The sequence below is a fragment of the Euleptes europaea genome, chromosome 18, assembly GCF_029931775.1.
Source record: "Euleptes europaea isolate rEulEur1 chromosome 18, rEulEur1.hap1, whole genome shotgun sequence".
NCBI lineage: Eukaryota > Metazoa > Chordata > Lepidosauria > Squamata > Sphaerodactylidae > Euleptes > Euleptes europaea.
Window position 1 is genome coordinate 30,864,871 of NC_079329.1, and position 11,640 is coordinate 30,876,510.

Consider the following 11,640-nt stretch of genomic DNA (forward strand, 5'->3'; position numbering starts at 1 on the left):
TTGAAACCCTACAGGGTCGCCATAAGTCAGCTGTGACTTGACAGCATACACACAGAGGACAAATAAAACATTACCCATGAAGAAAAGGGCGACTGAAAATTGGTTTCCAGAAAAAGATCAGGATAAATGTTTTCACAAAAGAACCAGAAAAAAAAAAAAACACAAAAACTCAACTCAAAAAAGTTTGTGTGGACATTAGGTGATAAACTGAAGCAGTATGAAGCCAGAACCGATCACACACACACACACACACACAACATGGCATCCCATCCTTGCTGAGGTCTCTCCCCTCCCCAAATCCTGCTTTGTCCAGACTCCACCCCCAAATCTGCAGGAATTTCCCAGCCTGGAGTTGGTAACCCTAGGGGATGCACTAAGCACTAGCATCTGCAGTTTGTTTTAAATTTAAAGCAGAACTTTTAATTTAAAGTGTGGGGCCTTCTTTTTAAAAAGCAACATTTCTAGTTGAAAGACAAACTGATACCCCACAAAAATGACAGTGGTTCTAGCTCCCTTTACCTGCTCCCCCCAAGATCCACCCCAAACACAACCCCACCTTCTCATGCTTAAATGATACCGAGAATCCTAAGGTTCTTTAAAGGGAGATGGAGAAAGTAATAGAAGGAAGTTGCTGTTTATTTCCAAAAAAGTGTTCATTATATTTATTTATCAGATTTATACCCTGCCACTCCCTTGACAAGCAAGGCTCGGGGTGTCTTATAATGAAGTAAAACACAATTCACTAGACAATCTTAAATGCAATAATAATAATAAATATATAGCACAATTTAAAACCAGCTATATAAATCTCCTATTGAAACACAGATGCATCCAACAACCCAACAGTAAAATGCTTCAATGGAAACAAAACAATTGCAAGACATACACAATGACTTATTAAAAGCCTGCTAGAAGAGGTCTGTCCTGCAAGCCTTGCGGAAGCTAACAAGGGCATGTGCGTCCTCTGATAACTGTTCTACCAGGATGGGGACACCACAAAGAGGGCCCTGCTAGGTCAGACTAGTGGTTCATCTGGTCCAAACTCCTGTTTTACACAGTGGCTACCACTTGCCCTGGAGAGCAACCAAACAGGGCATAGAGGCCCAGGCCTTCCCCTGATGTGGCCACCTAGCATTGGTACTGCAGGATGATTGCCTTTAGACACAGAGGTGCCCTTTAGTCATCTGGCTAGTAGCCACTGATGGACCTGCATATAACCCCCTGCTAAACCCACCTATGGTGAAAAACAGACTAAACCGTCTGAACTTAAAAATTACAGCCCTTTTTCATCTTATACATTTCTGATATATACAGCTCAAAGAGAGTGAAAAAACACATCGATATCTGTAGCGGTAGAGATGTTTTAGTCAATATTCAGTGTGGCGTATGGGTTAGAGAGTTGGGCTAATCTGGACGACTAGGGTTGCCAACCTCCAGGTACTTAGCAAAATCAGAAAAAAGAGCACCTCCATACTAATACCGTGAGGTTTGGAAACTGGCACAGGAAAAATACAGTACAATGATACAAAATTTGTATTGTGTTTCAAGACAATTCAACAGGTACAATGGACTACAAAAAGTGACAATAAACAATAAATATATATACACATACACACACTATATATATATTGTTTATTGTCACTTTTTGTAGTCCATTGTACCTGTTGAATTGTCTTGAAACACCATACAAATTTTGTATCATTGTACTGTATTTTTCCCGTGCCAGTTTCCAAACCTCCAGGTACTAGCTGGAGATCTCCTGCTATTACAACTGATCTCCAGCTGATAGAGATCAATTCACCTGGAGAAAATGGCCGCTTCGGCAATTGGACTCTATGGCATTGAAGTCCCTCCCCTCCCCAAACCCCGCCCTCCTCAGGCTCCGCCCCAAAAACCTACCACCAGTGTCGAAGAGGGACCTGGCAACCCTATGGATGACCCAGGTTGAACTCCCCAATCTGCCAAGAAACTTTCTGGGTCTGTCACACAGACTCAACTTACCCTACCTCATAGAAGAAGAAGAGTTGGTTTTATATCCCACTTTTTTTCTACCTTTAAGGAGTCTCGGAGTTGTTGTTAAATGGAGAAGGGAAAAGCATCTGTGCTGCTCTTTGGAGGGAGGAATAGTATCAAAATGTACTAGACAAATAATGAGGAGCCAACATGGTGCGGTGTTCTCAGTGTGAAAGTGGGATCAGGGAGAGCCAGGTGTGAATCCTTCCTTGGCCATGGAAGCTCACTGGGTGCCCTTAGGCCAGTCACTCTCAGCCTAGCCTCCCTCACAGGGTTGTTGTGAGGATAACACGGTGAGGGAGAACAATGTTGTAGACTGCTTTGGCTCCCTGCTGGAGAGAAAAGCAGGATTTAAAGATCCAAATAAATAAATAAATAAAACCCGCTGACTGTCTACACACTTCCACCTGGCCAGCGGGTTGTAGTGGTTAAGAGGTGGTTTGGAGCGGTGGACTCTGATCTGGAGATCCGGGTTTGATTCCCCCACTCCTCCACCTGAGCGGTGGAGGCTAATCTTGTGAACTGGATTTGTTTCCCCACTTCTGCGCATGAAGCCAGCTGGGTGACCTTGGGCTAGTCACAGCTCTCTCAGCCCCACCTACCTCACAGGGTGTCTGTTGTGGAGAGGGGAAGGGAAGGTGATTGTAAGCCGGTTTGATTCTTCCTTAGGTGGTTGAGGCATATAAAAACCAATTCTTCTTCTACTTCTTCTTTTGGTAGTTTGGCAGCTACACCTTGCGACAGCTGGTAACCCATCCCCTCATGGAAGAATATTTCATGGAAGGAAATAGAGATTACACCCCTGTTCTTACACCAAGAATCCAGCTTTCAACTATCACTCCGCTTTGCTGAACACTCTTTTCTGCCCCTTATATGCTTTTATTCTTTAATTTATATATATATATATATATATATATATAATTTTATAACATAAAATAAAAATAAACAAACAATAATAATATACAAAACATTAAAAAAATACAAAAGAGTATCTATATAAACTTATCAATACATTTACGATTACAGAGTATATAGAATTGGAAAAACTAAGATACCCCTTTGACCCTCCACCCACCTTAAAAAAGTGACCCATCACCCGACTTCCATAGAAGTGTCTTAACAGTTGTAAAGATATTATTAACTATAAAATGTAAAATTATTAAATCTAGTTTCTATAACTCTCTAAGTAAAATAGTAAAATCCATTTTTGCCGCGTTTATTCTTTTATAGCCTCTCTTTCCTGCCATTGGCTTCGGAAGCAGTTGGCATTCTTGACCGTGGCCGTAAGACAGCGCAATGTTTCATCTCACAGTGAATCTGGTGGTCATAGAACAGCTGCGACGCAAACCCCACCAAGTGTTTGCCGTATCTGGGCCAGCAGTTCTGAGAAGCCGTGTTAGGGAAACTCGAGAACATAAGCTCACCCGGACATGTTTGTTTCAGAGACTCTCCCCGCCCCGCCCCACCTCGGAGAAAATAGGGACTGTGATTAATCAGGGACCGATGAGTTCCAGGAAAGAAGGACAGTCCCTGGAAAACAGAGATGGTTGTGAGCATAAGGAACACGCTGTCACCGATCCCACCTCGACAGGCAGGCATCCGTCCTAACTGATTATACATGACGCCGGCTAAAACAGGTCTTTCATGCAAAAGGAACAGAGCCAAACGACACAACACGCTGGAGATCGGTGTTTCCACCTCCCATCTCTTGTGATCTCCTTTTTCAAGAAGCGGGAGGGCCATGTTGCTGCGGAGGGGAAGGTTAACTTTCCCCCCCACCCCGCGCTGTTTTCTCATTTTCAGTTCTCCACCTCTGCCAGGCTGCTATTTGTCCCACTGGAGAAAACTTATAGTACAGCCTCAGTTACTGAATTCCTAGATTGCACACGAGGATAAACTGAATTTCTTCAACTCTTACACTATTGTGCGTAGGGATACCAGCCTCCAGGTGGGACCTGGGGATCCCCCAGAATTACAGCTCATCTCTGGACTATAGAGATCAGTTCCCCTGGAGAAAATGGATGCGGAAAGGGTGGACTGTATTGGCAGGGTACCCCACTGAGGTCCCTGTCCTCCCTAGGCTCCATCCCCAAATCTCCAGGAGTTTCCCTACCTGGATCTGGCAACCCTACCCCCACCCACCTCTGCCAGTGGCCAGGGGAGACCTGGCAACCCTAACTATGCATCTACCATGCCTAGGGTGGCAACTACCATGGCTAGGGTGGCAACTGGGTTGGGAAATACCTGGGTTGGGAAATACCTGGAGATTTGGGGGTTGGATCCTGAGGAGGGTGGGGTTTGGGGAAGGGAGGGACTTCAACGGGGTATAATGCCATAGAGTCTACCTTCCAAAGTGGCCATTTTCTCCAGGGGAACTGATCTCTGTCACCTGGAAATCAGTTATAATCCCAGGAGATCTTCAGCCACCAGCAGTGAAACCTGCTCATAATGTCTGTCACTGATCTCCTCTGCACCCCCATTACCACTATAATGGTTTAGAAACAGTCAGTGACGCTGTTTTGTATTTTGAAGTCAGGGGTGACCAATGCATGGACCATGAGTCTGATCCACATGAAGCTGCCTTGTACAGACTCAGATCTGTGGTCCATCAAGATCCCTATTATCTACTCAGACTGGCAGCAGCTCTCCAGGGTCTCATGCAGAGGTCTTAACACAGCCCCTGTTCCCTCATCTGTTCAACTGGAGATGCTGGGGATTGAACCGGGGACCTTCTGCCCTGAGCCCTAGGTCTGCCCCTAAACTTCAGCAGCGATTTTATCCAGCTCCTACCAGTAGTCCTATGATGTTTTAATCAAGGCTTAATAATTGCATTTTCATTTTTCCCCCACTCATGCATGCTTGGCAGTATTTCAGTTTAAATGCTGCCAGGGCCATGGCTATACTGGACTGGCAAATAATTGTTTCCAATCTGCCGCCCAAGTTCCTTGATTCCCCCCCCCCCCCGATGATCTGGTACCAGGGGTGTAAAAAAAATAGCCCAGGGGCTGGATTCGGCCCCTTGAGAGCCAGCTCTTCTCCGGCCCACAAGCCAGCTGAGGTAGCCACCCACCCACCCCAGTCCCAATCTGGGCTGACAAGGCATGGCCCGGCCAAGTGACATTTATGTTATATTCAGCCCTCATAACAAATGTGTTTCACACCCCTGCCTTATACCATTTAAAGCTCGAACCATTAAGAAAGGTTGGTGTTACAATCCTGACTATCTTTGGATGGGATTGGTCTGTTCTGTTCTTTCGCTTGAGGCCAGAGAACAGTGAAATAAAACAAGAGTCCAGTGGCACCTGGGAGTCCTGACATTTATTGCAAGTCTGTGCTCAGTTCGTCAGGTGCCCTCACGCATCCATCATATGCATCTGATGAAGTGAGTTGTGACTCACAAAAGCTGTCTCATGAAATGGTGGGGGACTTGCAGCTCCATTTTGTAGGGTTGCCACACACACACACACACACACGGCCAGTGGCAGGGGGGTAGAGTTGCCAGATCCAGGTTGGAAAGCTCCTGGAGATTTGGGGATGGAGCCTGGGGAGGTCAGGGACCTCAGGGGGGTACAATGCCATAGAGTCCACCCTCCAGAGCATCCATTTACTCCAGGGGAACGGACCTTTATAGTCTGGAGATGAGCCTGTAATTCTGTGGGATCTCCAGGTTCCCCCTGGAGGCTGGCTTCCCTACCATTTTGTCATTGATCCAGTTCCTTTCACAGCCCAGGAGACGTCTTTAACCACGTCTTGTCTGCCACAGCACAGTCCTCTCTACAGTCTTCTCTCTCTATGCATGAGGTTCTATGTGGCACAGGCTGAAGAGGGCAGGAGTGGTTCTGACTGGTATGGGGACTCTTGGCATTGACCAGTCAGGGCTAAATGCTATTAAAATGTCCTAGAGGGATGTAGGGTTGCCAACAGACCCCATCTTTTTAATAGAGGCGTAACAGGAGGAAATGGGCCCCTGAACCTTATTAAAGCACAGAGGTGAATAACATTACCTGATAATTGCAACAGATCAAACTGATATTGTCGAAGGCTTTCACGGTCAGAGTTCATTGGTTCTTGTAGGTTATCCGGGCTGTTACCCGGAGATTGGAGGAAAGAAAATACCAAGACCACGGTTACACAGCCCGGATAACCTACAAGAACCAAAGATCAAACTGATATTAAAGAGACAGGACAATTTTTTCCCTTTCCAGGCAACCCTAGAAACATACCATCTGCCAGAACATCTCCCAAGTAAAGATTCCCTTTGGCGGCCCCTCACAAGAACACACAGAAGATAACAGGTATGTTGACACTATATTTCAGCAACATCAGCTGGCTCCTGCTACCTCCGCCTGCAGGGGTGAAATGAGGACGCACTGGCTAAGAACTCCCTCCCCCCTCGCGCGCGCATTCTGGCCCTGCCCGCTTTAACCCCTCCATTGTCTCCACTTCCACCCCCAGCCCCCTTGTAGTACAGAGGGAATACGTCTCTCCACGGCCCGGGTGGGAAAGGGTTAACGCAGTTTCTTGGGCAGTCCTAGCAGCTCCATAGCTAACTACTCTTCTGCAAGGGAGAAAGAAGGTTCCTTTTCTCGGCAACACAAACTCACATCTATTAAGAGGCCTTGAATAGAGGCTATTCCTGTCCGCGGGAGGGGGCGGATCACCAGTCCTAGATCCTTCTGAGCTAGAGGTCTGCCAGAACCCACGAAAGGCCAGACCAAATGATTCCACGGGCCTTATATGGCCCCCGGGTCTGACGTTCCTCACCCCTGCCCTAGAATGTTGTACCCCAAAACACACACATATACCAAAGCGCTCCCAGTACCGTCTCGGGACACAGACCACCCACTAAAGATTTTCCAGGAGACAGTGAGCTGCAATTGGAAGACATGCGCCAGATGAGTAGGGGGAATTACAGTCTAGATGACAAGGTGATCAGATGTAAAGGAAAGCAGAGATCCTGTTCTCCTGTACTAAATTATTTCAACACTGTTGGCTTTTCTCGCCGCAGCAAAAAAATCTCCACCTGAATCCTCTGCTATCAAAATTACAGGACCCTGTTCTATACGGCATCTGGTCCCCCTAGCAAGCAGTAGTAGCTTTTAGTGGTACGTTCTAGCCTGCATCCTTCTCACACACTCTCAGTTGCCTGGGAGCTCATTCTTTCTGAAGCAGCCCCACACAGCAGGGGGCATCAGTGTGAATAATGCAGCAACATGGGTGGAACAGATGATCATGTGGACCTTTCCCCGTCCAGTTAGCATGCTTCTTTCCAATAGGGTGCCAGGTGCATGAGAATGAGCCCTGTTAAGGTGCCAACTGGTCGGGGGGGGGATGCCCTCCCCGTTTAGTAGAGGTTCAATGAGAGGAAACAAGCATTGGAAGTATTTCATTTAATTAAGTTAAATAACAATGCCTGATGATTCTAATACCAACTCAAATTGGTATTAAAGAGACAGGTAGAGGGACCAGCTTCAAAACCCCTTGCAGTCTCCCCTGCCAATGTGATCATGCTCACACATGCACCATGGGCTCACAGGACCTAGAAGTGGGCTCACACAATATTGGGAGGTAGGCTGAAACCGCCTTATGTTCCTACTGGAAGTGGCTCCAAGTATAATAGCCTCATCACTTTGTTGTTGTTGTTAATTTCCTGGCAGCATTCTTGCGCTCTTAAACCACTGCATAGTTGGCACACCTTTCATTTGGAGCTACTTTTTCCAGCACAGCCATACAATAGCCAGAGAGGAGTCTGCATAGGCAAGCTCACCTGCAGGGCTTCCTGCTATCATGAAGCTGGAGGCCTGCTGGAAAGAGGTAAGCAGATGTCTTTCTATGCACCTAAGTGTAGATACTAAGGACCGTGTATACTACTAAACAAGTACTAGTTACTCTGGATTTTTTTTAGCCCCCTTGTAGAAAAAGGTGCAGAGATGTACATGCATTTGGAAAGCATGCTTGCAGTCACTTAATGTGAACCAGAGATGCTTTAGCACCCTTGCTCCACCCTGTTGCATTTTACCGGTACATTCTTGGGTGAAAAGATGGAGTTCCCCCACCTTTGCAAGAAGGGAAGGCAACAGATTCTGATCTGCGTTTGTAACTACCAGTACGGAGCCAGAGGGTGGTCATGATTTCAAATTAACATGGCAGGCAAGGACATGATTTTGTGCGTTTCGCGCACACATGTGTGTTCTATTCCCACATGAAAGAAACCTCAGATGTAGCAATTACAAAAAGGACTGTGAAGTATAAAAAGCAGAAATGACCCACAGCAGGAGTTCTTGGTGAAGCTATTGGATGAACCATCACAAAACGCCTTATGTACAGGAGAAAGCCTACCTGTTAACTCTTTCTCCTCATGTCAACATCTGTCCGAGCCTTGGATCCATGAATACAAAACATCTGGGAATCCCAAATGATTTCCAGACGCATGCTATCTCCTGAGTGCTTACAAAGCTTTAAACTGCTACATGGAAGCAAAAGGGTGACACTCAACAGGTGGAAATAAATCCACGTGGCTTTCCATTATGTCTCCGTGAAGCCACAAGCAGTGCAGGGGAGCAGAGCGGATCCCCCCACCCCATCTCTACCTGTATCTGCAAACTGAGGGCATTCTTCCCTATTGCAACAGAAAACAATATCCGCGATACATGGTCCTTGCGAATATAGTTGGCAAAAAGGTAAAGGGGATTGTTATGATTGTTCGGCGCTGGCAGTTCTGAATGCACAGACGGGCCATTTCTGCATCACGTCAGTCGCCGAGACATATGTGGTCCGGCACTGACGCAGCACGTAACAGGGCTGGCAAAACAGAGGGCAGGGAGAGGCCGAAGGTGCCTCAACTAAGGGCAACTCTTTGTTGATATGGTGCCAGTAGAAGAGCATGGCAACGCCTGGCAGGTTTTAAGAGCTGTAATGAACAACTCGTACCTCTATGTACTGTGTACTGCAATCCTGAATAGAAATCACATAGATAAGCCAACCACAGGGAACGATATTCACAAGATCATGATTTAGTGTGCAAAAAATATACATACGGACAGACCCAGCATGGGTCATTAACCTTACAAACCAATCATATTCTAATGTCATACCATAATAATCCTAAATAACTACCTAATGCACAATGAAAGTCCAAAAAGTATACCACACTTCCACATTCATATGGAATTAATTAATGCATTGCCCTGACCTGGATGGGCCAGGCTAGCCTGATCTCGTCACATCTCAGAAGCTAAGCAGGGTCAGCCCGGTTAGTATTTGGATGGGAGACCACCAAGGAATACCAGGGTTGCTGTGCAGAGGAAGGCTCTGGCAAACCACCTCTGTTAGTCTCTTGCCTTGAAAACCCCATAAGGGGTCGCCATAAGTCGGCTGCGACTTGATGGCACTTTACACACACCATTAACGCACTAGGTAGTTATTTAGGATTATGATTGTATGCCATTCGAGTATGACAGTATTGTAAGGTTAATGTATGTGTAGGTCTGTTCATACTTATGTTTTTTGCACACTAAATCACGATCTTGTGAATATCGTTCCACGTGGCTGGCTTATCTGTGTGGCTTGTATTTAGGTTTTCAGAGCTGGCACTCTGAAGTCGGTCCCCCGCCACCCAGCTTTCACCCCTCGCCAAAAGGCCTTCGGAGCAAAACCCGTCCTTTTGCATTGCTTTTTTTTTTTAATAATTTTTTATTTCCCTCATTTACTATATCAACATAAAAACAGCATCCAATACTAAATAGTAATAACAAAAATAAAAAAACTAACAATATCACTAATTTAACAGTAACATGACTTCCCCCTCTCCCTCTTCCATCTCGAAATAAATTGTACAAACTTTTGCTAACGGGGCTCATCCCGGTATTGTTTTAAGCTGTTCCTATCCTAGCCAACATTACTAAATCAATACCTAATATAAAATTAATACAAAGTGTAGAGAAGGGATCCGATCAAGGAATATCCTTTAAATGATCCCATTGAAAATGGATTCTTAAATCAATACCTAATATAACATTAATACAAAGTGTAGAGAAGGGATTCGCTCAAGGAATATCCTTTAAATGATCCCATTGAAAATGGATTCTTAAATCAATACCTAATATAACATTAATACAAAGTGTAGAGAAGGGATTCGCTCAAGGAATATCCTTTAAATGATCCCATTGAAAATGGATTATTAAATCAGTACCTAATATAAAATTAAAACAAATGTAGATAAGAGATTCGATCAAGGAATATCCTTTAAATGATCCCACTGAAAATGGATTATTAAATCAATACCTAATATAAAATTAATACAAAGTGTAGATTAGGGATTTGCTCAAGGAATATCCTTTAAATGATCCCACTGAAAATGGATTCTTAGATCAATACCGAATATAAAATTAATACAGAGTGTAGATTAGGGATTCGCTCAAGGAATATCCTTTAAATGATCCCATTGAAAATGGATTATTAAATCAGTACCTAATATAAAATTAAAACAAAGTGTAGATAAGAGATTCGATCAAGGAATATCCTTTAAATGATCCCACTGAAAATGGATTCTTAAATCAATACCTAATATAACATTAATACAAAGTGTAGATAAGGGATTTGCTCAAGGAATATCCTTTAAATGATCCCACTGAAAATGGATTCTTAGATCAATACCGAATATAAAATTAATACAGAGTGTAGAGAAGGGATTCGATCAAGGAATATCCTTTAAATGATCCCACTGAAAATGGATCATTAAACCAACACCGAATATAAAATTAATACAAAGATTAGGGATTGGATCGAGGAATATCCTTTAAATGATCCCACTGAAAGTGGATCATGAAACCAAGACCGAATATAAAAGTAATACAGAGTGTAGAGAAGGGACTCGGTCCAGGGACAGGACCCCATTGAGAACGGACTTCCACGGCGTTGCTGCAGCGGGGCGTCCTCGGAGCAGCCCCCCCCCCCCCCGCCGCCGCCGCCCGCGTTGCTCACCTGTGGACTGGAGGCTCTCCTGGACGGCCTCCACCTCGTCGGCGTCCATGCAGGCGCCCTGGCCGTGCATGAGGGTGTGCAGGGGCTTGTCGACGCCCCGCGGCGGGTAGCAGCGCAGCCCGGCGCCGCAGCGCGCGGTGTAGACGCCGCAGGGCAGCCCGCGGGCCAGGGCGCAGGTGGCGCAGCAGCCGCAGCCGGGCTCCTGCACCAGCTCCTCGCAGCCCACCGGCGGCCGGCAGCGGGCCAGCTTCTCCTCGGAGCAGGGCGGGCACTGGATGGCCTCCGGGCGGCCCCAGCCCAGCCGCGCCAGCAGCAGCAGCAGCGCCACGGGCAGCGCTGCCCCCGAGGGCATGGCCGCGGCGGGCAGAGCGGGCGAGGCGGGCAAGGCGGGCGAGGGGGGAAGCGCCGCACTGGAAGGGGCGCCGCGCGTCCCGCGGACTTTATACCGCGCCCTGGCCACTCCTCCCCGCCGGAGGGAGAGGCGGCGGCCGGAGGCTGGCCCGGGAGAGACCCCCGGGGCCCCGAGCTGGCGGGGGGGACCGGGGTTGCCAATCTCCCGGTCGTGTTTGCAATACCCCCCCCAAAAAAATTTTTTTTTAAAAAAGCACGTCTCGTGCTGGGATCGATTCGGGGCGAAAACGCGCG

The 11,640-nt window shown here is 46.5% G+C and overlaps 1 protein-coding gene across 1 annotated transcript in view; it reads right to left on the reverse strand.

The window, feature by feature from the left end:
• Positions 1-11,356, reverse strand: part of IGFBP4 (insulin like growth factor binding protein 4) — a 65,173-nt gene extending 53,817 nt beyond the window's left edge. Inside the window, exon 1 of the mRNA XM_056863779.1 lies at positions 10,996-11,356. Coding sequence (XP_056719757.1) covers positions 10,996-11,347 — 352 coding nt within the window. The 5' untranslated portion in view covers positions 11,348-11,356. The remainder of the gene's footprint in view (positions 1-10,995) is intronic.
• Between the last annotated feature and the right edge of the window lie 284 nt (positions 11,357-11,640).